Source organism: Podarcis melisellensis (assembly GCF_964234715.1).
Source record: "Podarcis melisellensis genome assembly, chromosome: 9".
Classification (NCBI taxonomy): domain Eukaryota; kingdom Metazoa; phylum Chordata; class Lepidosauria; order Squamata; family Lacertidae; genus Podarcis; species Podarcis melisellensis.
The window spans coordinates 73435064-73455062 of record NC_138541.1 but is presented as its reverse complement, the minus strand read 5'-3'; the positions used below and the strand labels follow the sequence as shown (position 1 = coordinate 73455062).

At 48.2% G+C, this 19999-nt stretch overlaps 1 protein-coding gene across 3 annotated transcripts in view; it reads right to left on the bottom strand.

Moving 5' to 3' along the window:
* The window catches only part of LOC309377959 (synaptotagmin-5-like), a 175933-nt gene extending 166880 nt beyond the window's left edge, over positions 1 to 9053 (bottom strand). For all 3 annotated transcript variants that reach the window (XM_081925693.1, XM_081925691.1, XM_081925692.1), the window contains exon 1: positions 8393 to 9053. In XM_081925693.1, coding sequence (XP_081781819.1) covers positions 8393 to 8468 — 76 coding nt within the window. In that variant the 5' untranslated portion in view covers positions 8469 to 9053. The remainder of the gene's footprint in view (positions 1 to 8392) is intronic.
* Positions 9054 to 19999: the final 10946 nt, after the last annotated feature.

The window sequence follows — 19999 nt, the reverse complement described above, 5'->3', positions numbered from 1 at the left end:
GACCCCAGAATATGTGTGTGTGAGAGAGAGAGAGAGAGAGAGAATGTTGCATTGTCCCGTGAGATGGGAGGAGGGAGGGCTGCAGCGCAAGGCTAGAGCGCATGCTTCGCATGTAGAAGGCCCTGGGCCAATCCCCTGCACCTCTAACAAAAACGGGGAACTAATTTTAGGGCTGGAAGGGATCCCAAGGGTCATCTAGCCCAACCCCCGGCAGTGCAGAAACTTGTCAATGTTCTTTTCTTCGTCTCACGTCCAGAACAGAAATCAATCCAGAGAACACCGATAAATAGTGGCTGCTGCTGCTCCTGTTTGTAGACTGTGGCCCCCAGGATGTTGCTGGACTGTCTAGCTCCCACCAACCCTGAGCACTGGGCATGCTGGTTGAGGTTAATGGTAGCTGGAAGCCTCGCAACACCTGGAGATCTGTGTTAGAAGGCTGCCTTTGATTTTTAGAGAATACGACCCACAGCTGACTTTTTAATGCTTTTCCGCTCCCTGAAAAGGGATGGGAAATAGAACCAGATACCGTAGAATCATAGAATGGTAGGACAGGAAGGGAACCCAAGGGTCATCTAGTCCAACCCCTTGCAACACGGGAATCAAATATCCTAATGCCAACAATGCAGTGGCGTAGCGTGGGGGGTGCAGGGGGGCCCGGCCGCACCGGGCACAACATCTGGGGGTTAGGGTTAGGGGGCACAAATCCACGGGTTAGGGGGTGCAAATCCACAGGTTAGGGGGCACAAATTACTTGCCTTGCCCCGGGTGCTGACAACCCACGCTACGCCACTGCAACAATGTGATGTAGTAGCGACAGGCCCCATCTGCTCTATACTTCGAAAACAGTATGGTACCATACCGCTTAACAAAGCAAACAAACAGCTATGGTTTCCACCAAGGAATCTGGTAGTTTGTTAAGGGTGCTGAGAGTAGCGGTGAGGCCCCTCCCTCCGCCCCCCTCACAGAGGTGAAAGTCCCAAAGTGGTTTAACAGTCCAGCCCTCTTCCTATGGAACTCTGATATGGACCCATCTGGGGCCTTATCTACATTACACCCTTGGAGCAATATCTTTGAGGAGCCATGGAAACCCAAAAAACCCTGAGGACGGTAGTTGGCTCAGGGTGCTGGGGCTAAAGGTTAGACCATGTCCATTTTTTTACTGAGCATTGATTCTGATTTGTTTACAGGGTGGTTATACGACAATGACTGCTCACCCTGATTTGCTTGCAGGGTTGTCTTGCCATTAGTCCCTTGTTCATCCCACACACTTTGCAGTGCATCTTCCCTTCACTTCCCAAACTGCCCAAGGCCAGGGTGCTTTAGTCCCCTTTCAACACGCAAAGCTAAAACATGAATCCCTCCTCCTGCAAAATGCTCTTGCTCCAGATTCACCCATACAAAGGATAATCATCCGCAGAATGCCCACCCCACAGGCTTAAAAGGCACTTTAGCACCACGTTAACAGCCATGGCTTCTCCCAAAGAATCCTGGGAACTGTAGTTTGTTGAAAGTGCTGAGAGCTGGTAAAGGTAAAGGGACCCCTGACCATTAGGTCCAGTCGTGGCCGACTCTGGGGTTGCGGCGCTCATCTCGCTTTGCTGGCTGAGGGAGCGGCGTACAGCTTCCGGGTCATGTGGCCAGCATGACTAAGCCACTTCTGGTGAACCAGGGCAGCGCACAGAAACGCAGTTTACCTTCCCGCCGGAGCGGTACCTATTTATCTACTTGCACTTGATGTGCTTTCGAACTGCTAGGTTGGCAGGAGCAGGGATCGAGCAACGGGAGCTCACCCCGTCATGGGGATTCGAACCGCCAACCTTCTGACTGGCAAGTCCTAGGCTCTGTGGTTTAACCCACAGGAGACCCCTATTCTCACAGTGCTACAGTTTCCGTGTGCTTCTCTGGTTCGCCAGAAGCGGCTTAGTCATGCTGGCCACATGACCCAGAAGCTGTGCGCCGGCTCCCTTGGCCAATAAAGCGAGATGAGTGCCGCAACCCCAGAGTTGGCCATGACTGGACCTAATGGTCAGGGGTCCCTTTTCCTTTTTTTACAATCTCCTTAGGAAACTATAGTTCCCATGATACTTAGGGGGAGGGGTGGAGGATGGAGGAGGAGGAGGAGGGCATACTCACCATGCTGGTGTTTGTCTAGCAGGACCTGGACCAGCAGCCACAGGAAGAGGAGGATCACCAACCCTTCAATCATTCCCTTGCAGAAGAAAAAGATGATGGACTGGCAGAGGGACAGAGCTGGGAAGATGTGGTCCTTGAAGAGCGCCATCCCCTGCCTTGCCCCAGATGGGAGCGAGAGCCCAAGGAGGGTCCTTGCTCACCTGAACCGGGCACTTGGGGCGGACAGAGGAGGACAGTGAAGATCAGCCATGGAAGAAGAGCAAGGCTGCAGCAGCACCCGGGGAGAGCTCTGCAGCAGGACCTGGCAGGCAGGAGAGGTACCCTAGGTGACCTCCCTGAAGCAAGGTCCCTGGGGGGACGGAGGAAAGGGGCTCGTGGGGCGCAAAGGATCTAGCATCCCCGGAGCCTGCCTGACAGTGTGCAAGTCAATGCGTCTCTCTTTAAATAATCCAGAGCTCTGCAGGCAGATCCTCCGGTTCACACCCCATCTATTCCGGTCCGCTTGAGGCAACCGGCAGTGACCCCCTTTCCTTCCTCCCCCCGCCCCCCACGGGTTGCCATTCCGCATCAGGAGCAACAAGACCAGCCACGCAGAATGTCATCTGCCTTGCAGGGCAGGTACATTATTGGAAGGCCCATGACCTCCCCTAAGGTGGGCTCCTTGCGAAACAGAGAAGGAGGTATAAATAGATCCTGGGCGAGAGATGCTGTCCGCTTCGTAGATCTTGCAGGCAAGAGATGGTGACGTGGTAAGACAGCTGTGAAGATCAACCTCGCCTTTCTGGTAAGGAAGGCAGCTCTTTGATCTCTCACTTTTGTCTTTGGTGTTGAGATGACCATGCGCAGGGGGCGTTTTACTCCACAGAGATTACTCACCCGAGCAGAATTAGAATGGTAGTTGAACATGTAACTTCATGTAGGGATATCTTGTACTGCAGTGCCTGTTCCTACAGTGCTTCCTATAAAGTTCATGCAAAACCCATGCCTGACCAGCGAAGGCCCCTTGCAATGTTAGTTAAAAGCTTCCCATTTGCAGCTTCTGCCCCTTTGTTGGGTGACAACAGCATGAAAGATGAATAGCTTATTGGTCCCTCGCATCACCCATTAGCCCCTGTTTCTGCAGCAGGGGTGAATTACTGCTTTCCGCTATGTTTTGTTTCGTTTATAGTGAAACAGTGTTATTTCTCATCTAAGAATGAAAACCATTTTTTGCTGCACCCAGGAGGAGGCATGGTAGCCCTGAAAGGGCCTCACTGCATGGCCCCAATCCACACTTGAAGTATATACTCATTTAATATTTTTTTTCAATCTGTTAGCTAATATTTTTGCAAACAATTTGTAATCATTGTTCAACAGGGAAATGGGGAAATAGTAGCACCTGAGCAGTGGACAAGGGGTCCGAAGCAAAGCCCATCTATTTTTAGCTTATCTGAAAATCTACAACCATACAAATTAAGTTTGTCAATGATTGTTCCCCTCCGTGCTCAGAGGCCAAGAGAAAATGTTCCGATAAAAAAGATATTTCACTCGCAGTTTCCAAGCTGCTGCGGTGGCAGCGTCCTTGGCTGCGTCTGGAGGGCTGACCTGAGATAACCCTGGGCCAGCTTTCCCTCTATGTCCCGCCCCTCCCTAGGGATGCTCTAGGGGACCATGATGTGGGACATGTCCTGGTGACCCCAAGGATGCGGGTGGCGCTGTGGGTTAAACCGCAGAGCCTAGCACTTGCTGATCAGAAGATCACGGTTCGAATCCCTGCGACGGGGTGAGTTCCCGTTGCTCGGTCCCTGCTTCTGCCAACCTAGCAGTTCAAAAGCACAAAGTGCAAGTAGATAAATAGGTACCACTCCGGCGGGAAGGTAAATGGCGTTTCCGTGCGCTGCTCTGGTTTCGCCAGAAGCAGCTTAGTCATGCTGGCCACATGACCCGGAAGCTGCACGCCAGCTCCCTCGGCCAATAAAGCGAGATGAGCGCCGCAACCCCAGAGTCGGCTACAACTGGACCTAATGGTCAGGGGTCCCTTTACCTTTACCTAATGGAGGTGGAGGAGGAGACTGGAGAGGAAGAGCACTAGTTCCACAGGATCTTCAGTATGCCCAAACCCAAGTACAGCTATTCATCCTGTGAAATAAGCAGACAGGGCCAGCCCGCCCATGAGGCAAGGTGAGGTGACTGCCTCAGGCAAGAGGGGTGGCAGATCCAGCCTCTGTGGTGTGCATTGCTTGCTGCCACTCCTTGGAGGCTGGAACTGACTCCTCAGCAGCCCCACCTCTGCTTCCTCTACAGCGGCCTCTTGGCAAATCGGAGGCACTGCTGGTCTTGTCCCACTCCTAGGGAAGAAATGGCAGGGGCTGCTCTCTGGGGTTCCCTGGCCTCTGCAACCAGCCGGCATGATTCAGAGTGGGCCCCTTTCCCTTCCCACTAACAATGGCCTTTGATTTCCACTTCCGCTATCAGGTAAGGTTGATTTGACCTAGTGGCGCAGCAATAAAATTGCTAGCCCATTTTCAAAGCTAAGCAGGGTCCCTGGTATGTTTTAAAATTGGATGGGTGGCCAAGTGTAATTCTATGGGGAAGAAGAGGAGAAAGGAGGTGGAAAGGAAATTTCCCCACGGTGGCCAAGAAGATCGTTTTGGGAGGCCCACATGCAGTCCAGGAAGCCAGCAAGCCTCTCCTGCCCTGGCCAAGGGTAAAGGTAAAGATACCCCTGCCCATGCGGGCCAGTCTTGACAGACTCTGGGGTTGTGCGCCCATCTCACTTAAGAGGCCAGGGGCCAGCGCTGTCCGGAGACACTTCCGGGTCACGTGGCCAGCGTGACATCGCTGCTCTGGCGAGCCAGAGCCGCACACGGAAACGCCGTTTACCTTCCCGCTGGTAAGCGGTCCCTATTTATCTACTTGCACCTGGAGGTGCTTTCGAACTGCTAGGTTGGCAGGCGCTGGGACCGAGCAGCGGGAGCGCACCCCACCGCAGGGATTCGAACCGCCGACCTTTCGATCGGCAAGTCCTAGGCGCTGAGGCTTTAACCCACAGCGCCACCTGCGTCCCTGCCAAGGGTACCCTGCAGTAAATTGCCTCTGACCCTGGATGTGCTATTTATCTCTCAAGGCTAAGAAGAACACTCACTTTTTTATTCCTGCATTTATATGCAGCTGAATTCTAGATCAGTCCCTAAGCATTTTACAAAAAAAGACAAGATCTGTCTGTCTCTGTCTATGAATGATACACAATGGAGACCCCCAGACTACATTTTTATTGTGCTTTTGTGATTGTGCTCAGGATGGTTTTGAGGCAGTTCAGCATGATCCCGTTTTGAATAGTGGGCTCTTCTTCCTTGGAAGTTGTCAAGCAGAGTTTGGATGGCCGTCTGTCAGGAATTCTTTAGCTGAAATTCCTGCATTGCAGGGGGTTAGACTAGATGATGACAGTAGTCACGAAATTAAAAGACACCTGCTCCTTGGGAGAAAGGCGATGGCAAACCTAGACAGCATCTTAAAAAGCAGAGACATCACCTTACCAACAAAGGTCCGTATAGTTAAAGCCATGGTTTTCCTAGTAGTGATGTATGGAAGTGAGAGCAGGACCATAAAGAAGGCTGATCGCCGAAGAATTGATGCTTTTGAATTATGGTGCTGGAGGATACTTTTGAGAGTCCCATGGACTGCAAGAAGATCAAACGTATCCATTCTGAAGGAAATCAGCCCTGAGTGCTCACTGGAAGGACAGATCGTGAAGCTGAGGCTCCAATACTTTGGCCACCTCATGAGAAGAGAAGACTTCCTGGAAAAGGCCCTGATGTTGGGAAAGATGGAGGGCACAAGGAGAAGGGGACGGCAGAGGACGAGATGGTTGGACAGTGTTCTCGAAGCTACCAGCATGAGTCTGACCAAACTGCGGGAGGCAGTGGAAGACAGGAGTGCCTGGCGTGCTCTGGTCCAGGGGGTCATGAAGAGTCGGACATGACTAAACGACTAAACAACAACAGACTAGATGACCCCTGGAGTCTCTTCCAACTTTACAGTTCCATGATTCCATCAGGATCACAGAACAATTGCTAAAGCGAAAATCATATGTGGGTGGTCTGGAATAAATCCACCAGCCCCAGAGGTCCCCTACCCCTGCTCTATTGTTGGGCCTTTGTGACCTCAACATTCTCTAACCCCCTACAGACCACACAACTGAAACACATTTCCTACCTCCACAGATAATTCTGAAAACTCTAGTTTGTTCAGGATGCTGGGAATTATAGTTCTCTGTGTGGGTGAACTACAGGTCCCTTTTTTGTAGGGGAGGAAATGTGCTTTAAATGTATGGTGAGCGTATTGGAGTAAGAAGGCATGGGAGAGCTGAAACAAATTTGTGTCTCTTGTAAGTTTGTGGTATTAATTTATTACGTTTGGTTTGGGTTTGGAATTCTGCTCCTATATGTTTGGCTGCAGATATGCCTCTGTTTCTGTTTTAGTTAGCATCTGGTATTATATTTTGTTGTGTTTTCTCATAAGTAAATATATCACAAGTAAATAATAAACAAACAAAAACCTGGGGACCCCCCCTCAAATTAATAAATAACTGTAGGGTTCTCCCGCTGCCTGTCAACATGCCTGGGATCCTGCAGCCAGCAGCAACCTCTTAGCTGCAACCCCTCTGCGGCCCCCTCCTCCCCATCCTCTGAACAAAGCTCCTTGCTGTTCTGCTGGGAGAAGGGCCCTCCTCTCCCCACAAGCAAACAAAAGAGGCTCAGAGAGGAAATGGACAGGCCTCCTGCAGCCGCTCCTCAGCATCCCTCCTCCGCTGCCCACCTTTGCTGCGAGGGGAGGGCTAGAGCTCAGCGCTGGAGCACCTGGTCTGCATGCAGGAGGATCAGTCCCCAGGAGCAGCATCTCCAGGTGGGGCTGGGAAGTCAGTCCCCTGCCTCAGACCCTGGAGAGTCGTTGCTGCCAGTAGAGTAGACAGCACTGGTCTGAGTCGGTATCAGGCGTCTTTCAGTGAGCCAAGCACAAGCTACAAGCAGGCTGGCACCACTGTTTTGGGGTCTCTGAATTTTTGCTTCCTTGGTTGCAAGGCAGTTCTCCAACCAAGTACAGTGGTACCTCGGGTTACAGACGCTTTAGGTTACAGACGCTTCAGGTTACAGACGCTTCAGGTTACAGACCCTGCTAACCCAGAAATAGTACCTCGGGTTAAGAACTTTGCCTCAGGATGAGAATCGTGCTCCGGCTGCGCGGCAGCAGCAGGAGGCCCTATTAGCTAAAGTGGTGCTTCAGGTTAAGAACGGACCTCCAGAACGAATTAAGTAATAATAATAATAATAATTAGGTTTCCCTAGCCACTCTGGGCGGCTTCCATAGAAACCAAAAATATACTAAAATATCACAGATTAAAAACTTCCCTGAACAGGGCTGCCTTAAGATGTCTTCTGAATCTCAGGTAGTTATTTATCGCTTTGACATCTGAAGCGAGGGTGTTCCACAGGGCGGGCACCACCACCGAGAAGGCCCTTTGCCTGGTTCCCTGTAGCTTTGCTTCTCGCAATGAGGGAACCGCCAGAAGGCCCTCGGCGCTGTACCTCAGCGTCCTGGCAGAACGATGGGGGTGGAGACGCTCCTTCAGGTATACTGGGCAAAGGCCATTTAGGGCTTTAAAGGTCAACACTTTGAATTGTGCTCGGAAACGTACTGGGAGCCAATGCAGGTCTTTCAAGACCAGTGTTATGTGGTCTCAGCGGCCGCCCCCAGTCACCAGTCTAGCTGCCGCATTCTGGATTAATTGCAGTTTCCGAGTCACCTTCAAAGGTAGCCCCACGTAGAGCGCATTGCAGTAGTCCAAGCAGGAGATAACCAGAGCATGCACCACTCTGGCGAGACAGTCTGCGGGCAGGTAGGGTCTCATCCTGCGAACCAGATGGAGCTGGGAGACAGCTGCCCTGGACACAGATTTGACCTGTGCCTCCATGCACAGCTGTGAGTCCAAAATGACTCCCAGACTGCGCATCTGGTCTTTCAGGGGCACAGTTACCCCATTCAGGACCAAGTACTTAACCCGAGGTACCACTGTAAAATGCTGGTGCCCTTTTCACGTAACTCAAATTCTTCTTTCTTGCAAAGTGATGTGGAAAACAGAACCCAAGAGTGGAAAATGGCCCGAGGCCTCTGCACTTCATTTTAAAAGAACCTTGTGCCCCAATAAGGGTCGCTGGCCTTGCTCTCCCCCATCTGCCCCCCCAAGATGCCCCCCAAACCAGGCCTGTTAGTTTCCACTTACCTGTCTCCACAGCCTTGCTCCCAAACTGAGCTGGGAGGATGGAGGAGTCCTGGAACAGCCCTGGCAGTGCTGGCATGGAGGCGCCTGACAGGAACCAAGGGAAGGTGCCCAAAGCGTCACTGTGGAGAGGTTGAGGAGGAAAAAGAAAGAAGTGCTAGGTCCCCACCTGGGAGCCGCTTAGAACCGGCAGTAAGGTTTGCAGGCGCCAGGTGCCTGTCGCTGGCATCGCTGGAGAGCGGGGTGGCATTGGCAGGGTTGATAAACAGAAGCCAATAAAGCTCTCTAAGCTCACAGAGCTGAGCAAACAGGTGGGGGAAAAAATATTCTGGAGTGTTTACTCCCCTTCCAATCCAGGGAAAGGGCGGGCTCCCAAAGCAGAGGGTGGGAGGGAGGATGCCAGAACAGCGGTGGAGTCAAAGCCATTCTTAAGTGTTTGCTGCCAGGGAATGTGGTGTTTGAGAGGCAGGATGGCAGGAGGGGCAGCCAAGGAGCAGGGTGGAGGGGCAGGCCCGGCGCAAGGGGAATGCAAGAGGGCAGTGGCCAGGGACAAACAGGCCTGTCCACTTGGGTTCTCAGTTTTCCAATCTTCAATTCAGTTTCTCCACATTTCTGCAGCTACCCGGCTCGATGAGCTCTGCTCTGCCTCTGCAGTTGGAGGTTGCAATGCTTCTAAATACCTCGGGTTAGGTACTTAATTCGTTCCGGAGGTCTGTTCTTAACCTGAAACTGTTCTTTACCTGAAGCACCACTTTAGCTAATGGGGCCTTCTGCTGCTGCTGCTGCTGCGCCGCCGGAGCACGATTTCTGTTCTCATCCTGAAGCAAAGTTCTTAACCCGAGGTACTATTTCTGGGTTAGCGGAGTCTGTAACCTGAAGCATCTGTAATCCGAAGTACCACTGCTGGAAACCACGGGAGGGAAAGTGTTGCTCTTGTGCTGTTTTCCTGTTTTAAAGTCCTTGTGAAGATGCACCAGCATCTTAGTGCACCATTCACCTAAAAGGTGAAAAAAAAAAATTGGAAGCAATTTTTCCTAAAGCACATATTTTTGCAAAGCACCCCCCCTCCTGCCACATATAATGAATTTTGGGGTATGTTATTTTCACTCACAGTTTCATTTTTCTGCGCACTTTAACCTAGTGCATATCTTTGTGTACACGCTACTTTGGCTGGAGAACTGCACTGCAAAATTCAGAAAAGGGCAAATCGTGAAGGATGGCTATGCTTCAGTCCGTGGATTGTTTGAGATGGTGCAAATGAGGCAGGTTTGCCTTTCGATGTGAAATGAGTCAAATTTCTCCCTGATTTCCAATAATGGGGCATTACTGGAAGGCGATCTTAGGAGGGCCACAATTGGGGACTGTGCCTTTAACAGACACCTCCCCCCCAACTTTCTGAGTGCATATTGCATGCAGAAAGAAAAGCTGGCAAAAGGGCAGAGTGGGGGTGTTCCATGCTGGTCCCAATTCTCCCTACCCTCATTTTGCAATGCACCCGTTTGCTTCCACAGCAAACTCTCCACCAGGGTACCATTGGCTCATTACTGAAAAAAGGAGGCACTAATTTGCATAAACTTTGCATATGCTGATGTATATGTACCGATGCAAATTTAGAAATGGCTATAATTTATATATCAGCATTTGTCCTGATTTGAGCTCATAAAGCTTACACAGAGGTTAGACCATGGGTAGGCAAACTAAGGCCTGGGGGCCGGATCTGGCCCAATTGCCTTCTAAATCCGGCCTGGGAATGGTCCGGGAATCAGCGTGTTTTTACATGAGTAGAACGTGTCCTTTTATTTAAATTGTATCTCTGGATGATTTGTGGGGCCTGCCTGGTGTTTTTACATGAGTAGAATCTGTGCCTTTATTTAAAATGCATCTCTGGGTTATTTGTGGGGCATAGGAATTTGTTCATCCCCCCAAAAAAATAGTTCGCCCCCCCATAAGGTCTGAGGGACAGTGGACTGGCCTCCTGCTGAAAAGGTTTGCTGACCCCTGGGTAGACTAGCTCTGGTCTTTGAGTTTTGACTTGTTTGCAGGAAGGTCATACGACAATGGGTGCTCATTCGGCACTCACCCCAATTTCCCTTTTGATATTCATTCATCCCAGGTTTCAATTTATTTGCCTGTCACTTTCCAAACTGCAAAAAGAAATGCCAGTTTCTTTTTAAAAGTGGATTTACTGCACAGTTACTGTAGTTTTAGTTGTTGTTAATTCATCGTAAGCTCCCAGGGCAGGATACAACATTAAGACACAGTATTAAATTAATTGTGGGGATTAAATGAGGAGGCAGAGAATTATATACAGCGGTACTCCGGTTGTGGATGGGATCCGTTCTGGAGCTCTAGTCGGATCCCAAGGTTTCTGCAACCGGAGGTGCCTGTTCTGTGCTTATGTGCAATGCAATAGAGCGCTACTGCGCATGAATGCGCGGTGAACCCCGAAAATATACTTCTGGGTTTGCCGCATGCGTATCCCAAAGGATACATAACAAGAGGGGCACGTAAGTAGAGGTACCACTGTACTTGAGCTCCTTGGAGGAAAAAAGGGGGGTTAGAAATGCAACCGATCAATTCATAGAATTATAGAATTGGGACCCCGCGGGTCATCTAGTCCAACCCCCCGCAATTCAGGAATCTCAACTAAAGTGTCCATGATAGATGGCCATCCAACCTCTGCTTAAAAACCTCCAAGGAAGAGTCTTCACTGGTCACCAGCTTTATTGATTCAAGCAACCTTGATTAATTCAATCAGTCAAGGGAAGAAACATGGGTGCAAAAAGGAGTTACACTCCCTGCGGGAGTTCCTTCAAGTTCCTCGCCAGTACTGCCATCTAGTGATAAGCATAGAGAACTGCAAGCCAAGAGGGCTTCTAACATGCTCTGAAATTGATCAGGGAAGAAGGCCTGCAAAGTAGGTCAGGCCCAAAGAGCCGAGGGTCACTGGTTCAAGGTCACTCATCGAGAGCTGGGCAGCCATGTGGGGTTTCTGAACCAAGCCTTCCACATCCTCCTACAAGCCTCTTAACCACAGCACCGCAGGGACTCATATCTGTGTTTCCTTATTGACACTTTTTTTTTTTTTGGTAACTGTGCTCATCTATTTACAGAAATGCAACCAAAACATCAGCAGGCAATAAAGCCTAAGGCATGGGTAGGCAAACTAAGGCCCGGGGGCCGGATCAGGCCCAATCGCCTTCTAAATCCGGCCCGCGGACGGCCTGGGAATCAGTGTGTTTTTACATGAGTAGAATGTGTCCTTTTATTTAAAATGCATCTCTGGGTTATTTGTGGGGCATAGGAATTCGTTCATTTCCCCCCCCCAAAAAAAAAATATAGTCCGGCCCCCCATAAGGTCTGAGGGACAGTGGACCGGCCCCCTGCTGAAAAAGTTTGGTGACCCTTGGCGTAAGAGAAAGCACAACCCTCTATAGCAGTGATTCCCAATTAGGGGTCTGGGTACCCTTGGGGGTCCATGAATCCATCCCTTGCCTCTCCCCAACTAATATTTGTTGTCATTTTTGCATGGTAATATCACAGATTTTATGGCCTGTTTTAGCACATTGGCCAAACTCTGTTTTGAAATCCCACCGCAATAACAATTTTGCCCCGCCAATAAGCAGCACTATATCGCTCCTCTCGTGAGGGAGAGCAGGGCGTCCAATTCCAAGGCATCACCAATATCACACAATGATCTCAGCCAATAACACTGCTGATCTGAGCTGCCTTCCCTCACAGGGCAGCTGGTTGCCCTCACTTCAAGGCACCGTAGCACTACCTTCCCCTGGCACTGAGGCGGAACAGCTTTTCTCAGCCAGCAGGAAAGCAGCCTCTGCCACAGTAGACGCAGCTTGATGCACCCACATCCCCATGTGGGGGCAACTACGCTGGTTCTCCTCTCCCCACCCACCCAATTATCCCCACGCCTGATCTCCCAATTTGACATTGTGATATACAGTGGTACTTCGGGTTACAGACGCTTCAGGTTACAGACGCTTCAGGTTACAGACTCCGCTAACCCAGAAATAGTACCTCGGGTTAAGAACTTTGCTTCAGGATGAGAACAGAAATCGTGCTCTGGCAGCGCGGCGGCAGCAGGAGGCCCCATTAGCTAAAGTTAAGTTCTTCAGGTTAAGAACAGTTTCAGGTTAGGGTTAGGGAAAAGGGTGGGTGGAGTTTGGGAATCCAAAGGGTATATAAATATAGTTTGTTTTATTCTTTACGTTGCTTTGCTATTGGAAAGATGTGGAAGGGAAATTTTGGTTGACTTTAGGAAAAAAGTTTAAAATGTTTAAGAAAAAATAATGAGGTATAAATATTGATGTGTAAATTTGGTTAAGTTAAAATTGATCCCCTTTTTTAAATGGCTAAATTAAATGAAAATAAGGTTTGTAAATATAAATTGAGGAAATGGAAGAAAGAAGAAAAATAAAATAACAATATGTTAGAATCAACTAAATTAAGTTAAAATGGAGAAGTAAATTAAGGATTTGCTGAGCCAATAATCTAAATTGGAATACAAGAAGGGGAGGTGCGAGGAGGTCTGAGAAACAAGTTAAAAGAAAATAAGTATTTGAACTTTCAGGTGTTTTTAAATGTTTTTATTTTTAAGTTTTGGATTTTTGGATTTTTGTATTTTTTCTTTTTGTTTGTTTATTTTTGTTTTTTTTAAATAATTTTTATTGGTTTTTACAACATAAAAAACGAAAACAACAACATACAAACAAACACAAAACGACTTCCCCAAGCCTCCCCTTCCCTGCATCCTTGTTTTAAAATTTTTCTTTTTAGCAATCCTTCATCCATTTTTATATTTAACTTTCTTTAAAAAAAATTTTAAGCTTAAACTTTAACAGCTGTAATTCTCTATTTCATACCCCTTGACATCTTTTAGCATTCCGAAATTTTACAACAGTTCTTAAGATAAACTTTAAATTTTTTCCAGTCCTCTTCCACTGTCTCTCTCCTCTGGTCACGGATTCTGCCGGTCATCTCTGCCAGTCCCATAAATTCAATCACCTTGGTCTGCCATTCTTCCAGAGTAGGTAGTTCTTGAGTCTTCCAATACTTTGCCAGAAGAATTCTTGCTGCTGAGGTTGTGTACATAAAGAATGTTCTATCTTTCTTTGGAATCGTTTGGCCGGCCATGCCCAGGAGAAAGGCCTCCGGTTTCTTTGCGAATGTCCACTTAAGGATTTTCTTAATTTCATTATAGATCATTTCCCAGTAGGCCTTGATCCTTGGGCAGGTCCACCAAAGATGATAAAAGGTTCCTTCACATTCATTACATTTCCAGCAATTATTATTGGGCAAATGATATATCTTTGCAAGCTTGACTGGGGTCATGTACCACCTATAGATCATTTTCATTATGTTCTCTTTTAAGGCACTGCATGCCGTAAATTTAATACCTGTGGTCCATAACTGTTCCCAGTCTGCAAACATAATATCATGACCGATGTCTTGTGCCCACTTAATCATAGCTGATTTCACCGTTTCATCCTGTGTGTTCCATTTCAGCAGCAGGTTATACATTCTAGACAAGTTCTTAGTATTGGGCTCTAACAATTCTGTTTCTAACTTTGACCTCTCCTTCTGAAATCCTAATTTCCTGTCCTGCTTAAAAGTCTCATTAATCTGATGATAATGTAACCAGTCTCGAACTTTAGATTTTAGTTTCTCAAAACTCTGTAATTTAAGCTTTTCACCGTCATATTCTATAATTTCACAATATTTCGGCCAATCTGAGTCCATATTGAGTTTTTTTACCGCCCTGGCTTCCATTGGTGACAACCACCTAGGGGTTTTACTTTCCAGCAAATCTTTGTACCGATTCCATACGTTATACAATGCTTTCCTAACAATATGGTTTTTAAAGCCTCTATGGACCTTAACCTTGTCATACCATAAATATGCGTGCCAGCCAAAATTGTTATCATACCCTTCCAGGTCCAAGATGTCTGTATTCTCAAGAAGTAGCCATTGTTTCAACCAGCAAAAAGCTGCTGCTTCATAATAGAGCCTTAAGTCCGGCAGGGCAAAGCCCCCTCTATCCTTTGCATCAGTCAAAATCTTAAATTTTATTCTGGGCTTTTTGCCCTGCCAGACAAATTTAGATATGTCTTTTTGCCACTTCTTAAAACAGTCCATCTTGTCCAGAATTTGCAGTGTCTGAAACAGAAACAACAATCTTGGCAATACATTCATCTTAATAACAGCAATACTGTTTGTTTATTTTTGTCTTTGTTGTTATATGTGTTGTTCTTTTTTGAAAATGCTAATAAATATTCTTTTTTTTTTTTTAAAAAAAGAACAGTTTCAGGTTAAGAACGGACCTCTGGAACGAATTAAGTACTTAACCAGAGGTACCACTGTACTGGAATATCAGTTTAACTGCTGATATAGCACGATGCTGAAAACCTAGTACCACTCAGCCCTAGTCTGTTTTTTTAGTACAGTGAGGATGAATTTGATGAAGTGAAGGGCCGTGTGAAGACCGACCAAGGGGCCAACCAAAGTTGTTGAGGTTTTTTTTTAGGATTTTACCCCAGGAAATAAACTGCCACAGGGGCCGCCAGATTACACCCCAAAATGGACTTTGTACATGCCTGCTATAAAGGAAGTCCAAGTGATTTCTATGAAATATCTGGGCCTTCTGACAGATTTCAGCTCACCAATCACAAAGGACATATCAGATGTGGTGCTCTCTTTTTCCCAGTATTTTTACTGGGTGTTTTTATTTACTGCCTTTAAAGTTGTCAGCTCATAAGATGTATTTATAGGTCAACAATTTTTGATAGAGATAGCTCTCTGCTTAGTCTACCTCATAGGTTTGGTGTGAAGATAAAATGGATGGGAAGGGGGAACCCTGGGCACCACCTAAATTTCCCAAGTGCAGGGCTAGGGAGCATGTGTCCGTCCAGACCATGGGCAGGCAAACTAAGGCCCAGGGGCCGGTTCCGGCCCAATCGCCTTCTAAATGCAGCCCGTGGACAGTCCAGGAATCGGCATGTTTTTACATGAGTAGAATGTGTCCTTTTATTTAAATGCATTTCTGGGTTATTTGTGGGGCCTGCTTGGTGTTTTTACATGAGTAGAATGTGTGCTTTTGTTTAAAATGCATCTCTGGGTTATTTGTGGAGCATAGGAATTTGTTCATTTCCCCACCCCCAAGGTCTGAGGGACACTGGACTGGCCCCCTGCTGAAAACGTTTGCTGACCCCTGGTCCATATGATGCTGGGCTTCAACTCCCATCCTCACTGGTCACTGGCTATGTTGGCTGGGGTCCAACAACATGTGAAAGCCCCCCCCCCCTTCTTAAGAGATCAGAATGCAAATGCAATAGAGAGCAAATAAAGAGGTGGCAGTTCTGGCCATCTCTCCCTGGATGGGAGACCTCTTTGGGCCTCTATGGCACCTTGAGTTTCCCAAAGAAGAAAGTAGGATGTTCAGCATCTGGGAGCAGAGAAGGGGACTCATTTCTGTCCAAGACCCAGCTGTCAAAGCAAGCCAGGGACAGGGAACCTGTGGACTTTCTAGATGTTGCCACCATGCCGACCATCAGCCATGCAGAGAACGCCAATCCTGGCCCGACTACACTGGCTGCCAGTTAGTTTCTGGGTCCAATTCAAAGTGCTGCTTTTGACCTATAAAGCCTTAAACAGCTCAGGGCCACAAAACCTCAAGGACCACCTATTTCCATAGGAACCTACCCGAAATCATCCTCTGAGGCCTTCCTTTGTGTGCCTACTCGACAAGAGGTCTGGAGGATGGCAACATGAGAACAGGCCTTTTCTGTGGTGTCTCTCCACTTGTGGGATGCTCTCCCCAGGGAGGCTCGCCTAGCACCTCCGTTACATATCTTTAGGTGCCAGGCTTTCCTCTTCAGGCAGGCCTTGGGCTAATAAAACAATTTATGGCCTTTTAAACTGTGTGTATGGGTGTGTTTTGTTTTGCTTGTTATTACATTATGTATTTTAGGTTCTGTGTTGTAAACTGCCCTGTGGTCTCCTGATGGACAGTACATAAATTTAAATAACAACAAGAACAATGTCCGCTTCCTGGAAGGGCTTTTAAAACCTTTTCCACAGCAGGATTCTGCCAAAGTGTTGGAATGGAAGAGCTGCTGTTTGGGCTTTTCCAGGGAGCTACAAAAGGGGGAGCAGCTGTGGGGGGGGGGGAACAAACAAAAAACGGCCCAAAGAGGAAGACATGCATAGCCGTTGTATGAAGAGGTAGAAGTTTATTGGAATATAAACATTCAGATAACATGTAAGATAGAAAAAAAAAAAACCCACCAACAACATATACAGACACTTGCTGGAAGGAAACATCTGAGGTATTTATTTATTCACCATCTAGGCTATCACATTTTATTTCTTCCTTTAAATAGTTAAGAGAGAGAGAGAGAAAAACACCCCTAGCTGTGCAGCTGCTGCAAAAGTGGTGGCAGATCTTAGAACCACCTGCCTCCTTCCCTCCTTTGGATCTGCCTGGAAGAGGCAGCCGCTAAGAAAGGGCTGTGTGTGTGTGCGTGTGTGTGTGTGTGTGTTGTCAAGTCCTATTTGCTTGGGAGGATCCAGAGCGCCTCTCTGGGACAGCAACCCCACTTCCACCTCCACGGCTGAAGGGCCTTGTCCTGGAGTCTTCTGGTGCCACCTGAAAAGCACTGGGCCCTCTTTCCCAGGGCAACAGAAAGGAGGGGGGGTGTTGTTTTCTAAAAGACTTTGTGAGAGAGGGACCGTAGTTCAGTGGCAGAGCACAGGCTGTGTGCAACCCTTTGCACAATCCAGAGCTAAGCCAAGGAGAGCCTAGAGGGTCCTTTCTTGTGGGGATGCAGCTCACCCACAAGCCCAGCATCTCTGCTGTGGGATTTCATGCTGGAGCTGGGGGTGGAAAGGAAACTGCCTCTGCAAATGAAACTAAGAGGAGGAGCAGCCCTTTCTGTCATATCAAAAGCCCTGAGCGTCATACAATCTTTCAATATTCAGAATTGGGTAAGGTGGAGTGAATGCTCCACCTGCACCTCACCAAGCCAAAAACCTGCTGCTGGTTTCTCCACCGACCTCCAAAGCCTGGCAAAGCACAGCACAAACAGCAATACAACCCGGCCCATCCAAAAGAGGGGAAGAGAGGAGATGGGGTGGATTTCTACAACCTGAAATGGCCAACCCAGAAAACAGCCAAGGGCCTGAAGTTGGATGCTGCAGCTTATTTTAATGAGGTATATACTTATATATGTCGTTACAAATCCCAAAATCTACCCTTTTCCCTGAACTGGGTTCAGAACGACCCTTTAGCTCCCTGGCTGCTTTCAGTTTAGGTGAGTGAGGAAACTGATGGGCCTGGAGGGCAGAGGCCGCCCCAGGGCTCCAAGCACCTTCCTGTGCAAGAAATGCAAATGGTATCGAGTGCAATGGGACCAAACTGGACAGAGCAGTGAGAGACCCGTTGGCGGAAACTCAGCTCTGCCTGAAACTCCAGGTAATGCAGATGACTGGGAGGAGTGGGCTCCTTTTTAAATCAATTGGGGCACATGGGTTTGGAGGTTGCCCCACAGTTTACCCTTCTTCCAAGCCTGTTCCCATCACCCTCCAGCTGTTCCCTGTGCCCAGAGCCAAACTCTGACACCCAGGAGAGCGTGGTTGAGAGGAAAGTGCTGGAGGGTGAAGGTTCACCTCCCAGTAACTATATGAACTTTTATGCTTTCAGTGATTTATTATTAAATCAGGCCCCTTATCCTCCCACGCCTGCTTCACACATAAATCAGAACAGACCCAAGTTCTCTCTGCCACTTCTGTGTCTAGCTTGGTACACATTAAAGCAAGAAATCCCAGAATCCACTGCTGACAGAGCTTGGGGTGGGGGGGGGAGAGAAGGTGTTTAGGAAAAAGCCACCCCCCAACTTAGAACTCTGCACTAGGGTAAAAAAGAAAAGAAAAGCTGAAGCCACAAGTTCTGAAACCAGGAAACCGAGTTATGCAGATCAAGCAACTCTGCACAATATTCACATGTTTATATGGTTACAGGATTTTGTTCTGTGTGTTCCACTTGGGTAGGGATTGGGAGAGGAAGTGTCAGAGTCACATGAGTATTGGGGAAAATTGTGCAGGAAAGGTTAGAGCCATATTAAATGCAGAAACCATACTGGACACCTTCAAGTCCTCATCCACCACCACCAGCCCCCAAAACTGAGGCCTGGAAACCTACGCTTACAAGACAAAAGCAGTCTTATCAGGATTCCTTAGAATTACTCAGTGGATCTCAACTTCCTAATGGAGGGGGAACAGCTCAGTGCTGCAGCACCTGTTTTGCTTGTGGCCTGCCTGAAACCCTGGAGAGCTGCTTCCAGTTGGTGTAGAGGATGCTGAGCTCAATGGACCGGCCTGGCTATGTATGAAGCAGCCTTGTAGGATCCTAAGCTGGAAAACAACCACCACTGCAAATGGGGCAATCTTCCGTTGCTGGGAGTGGTGGTGGGGGAAAACACACACAATACAGAAAGAAAAAGAATTAGCTAGCAAAAACGCCCGAGAAGATTCACACCCAACCCTGGTTGTGGTGCAGGCTCTGCTTAAAAGCAAAGGAGGCCTGAGGCAATGAGCCAAGAGGCCCACAGGGACAAATCTCATGCCAAGTCTGGCAACCTTCCTGCCTGCTAGAATAAAGTCAGCCAGCTGTCTTTACAACCAGACCATCTCTGCCAAAGGAAAGCAGGTGGACTACAGGTTTTACTTCTAACAAATACTTTAGCTCCTGGCTCCTGGTGGAGGAAACACCTAGGAGGACAAAATGTTTTTGGCTGGGGGCTTCCAATGCAAATGGGAGCAACAAGCAATATGCCGTTGTGGAAAGCTGAAGGCAGCCTTTGGATTTTCGACATCCCAGCCTCCAGATGCCACTTCTCCTACCTTCTCTGTTTCAAGAGGAGGAACAGCCATACTCTTGACAGTAAAGGAGCCAAGTAGAATCGCAAGGGGCCCTGAGAACTGGCCACAGATAAGGCCTTATCAAGTCAGCTGGGGGTGGGGGTCGCTGTTGCTGCAGGGGTTGGATTTTGCTGCACAATCCGCAACACGCCTTAGCGTAGTCAGGTCTGAGATATTATTTACAAAGCCCCAAACACAAAAAGAATGCTATCCTGTGGAATCCCCATCACTGAGTATGCGGGGAGAATTCCAGCCACATGTTTCATTCAAATCTAGCAAGGTTGTGGCAAGGGAGAAGGGAAAAAATGTTTGCAGACTATCCGGTCCGCAGCTGGCCAGATCTGACCCAGGATTCTGTGTTCCCTAGAGCAGCGGCCCAGGGGCCAGAGGTGTGTTTTGACACACTATCTGCCCCGAATCATCCAGGGCGAATGAGTGTCACAGTTTGGGAGCCATGCAGTCACTTGGGATACGGCAATCGGTTGGGGGAGGGGGGCAGAATTGCTTCGCAAAGATCTGCAGAAGAGGTAGCCTGGGTGTGGAGCTTTGTTTTTCCCAGAATCTGCATGAGACAGCAATACAATGAAACGGGTAGGGAATCTCCTACAGTAACAGCAGTGTAAAACCTTTATCGGGTCAACCAAAACACCCCAAGTATGAGCAAGCTTTCAGTTTCAG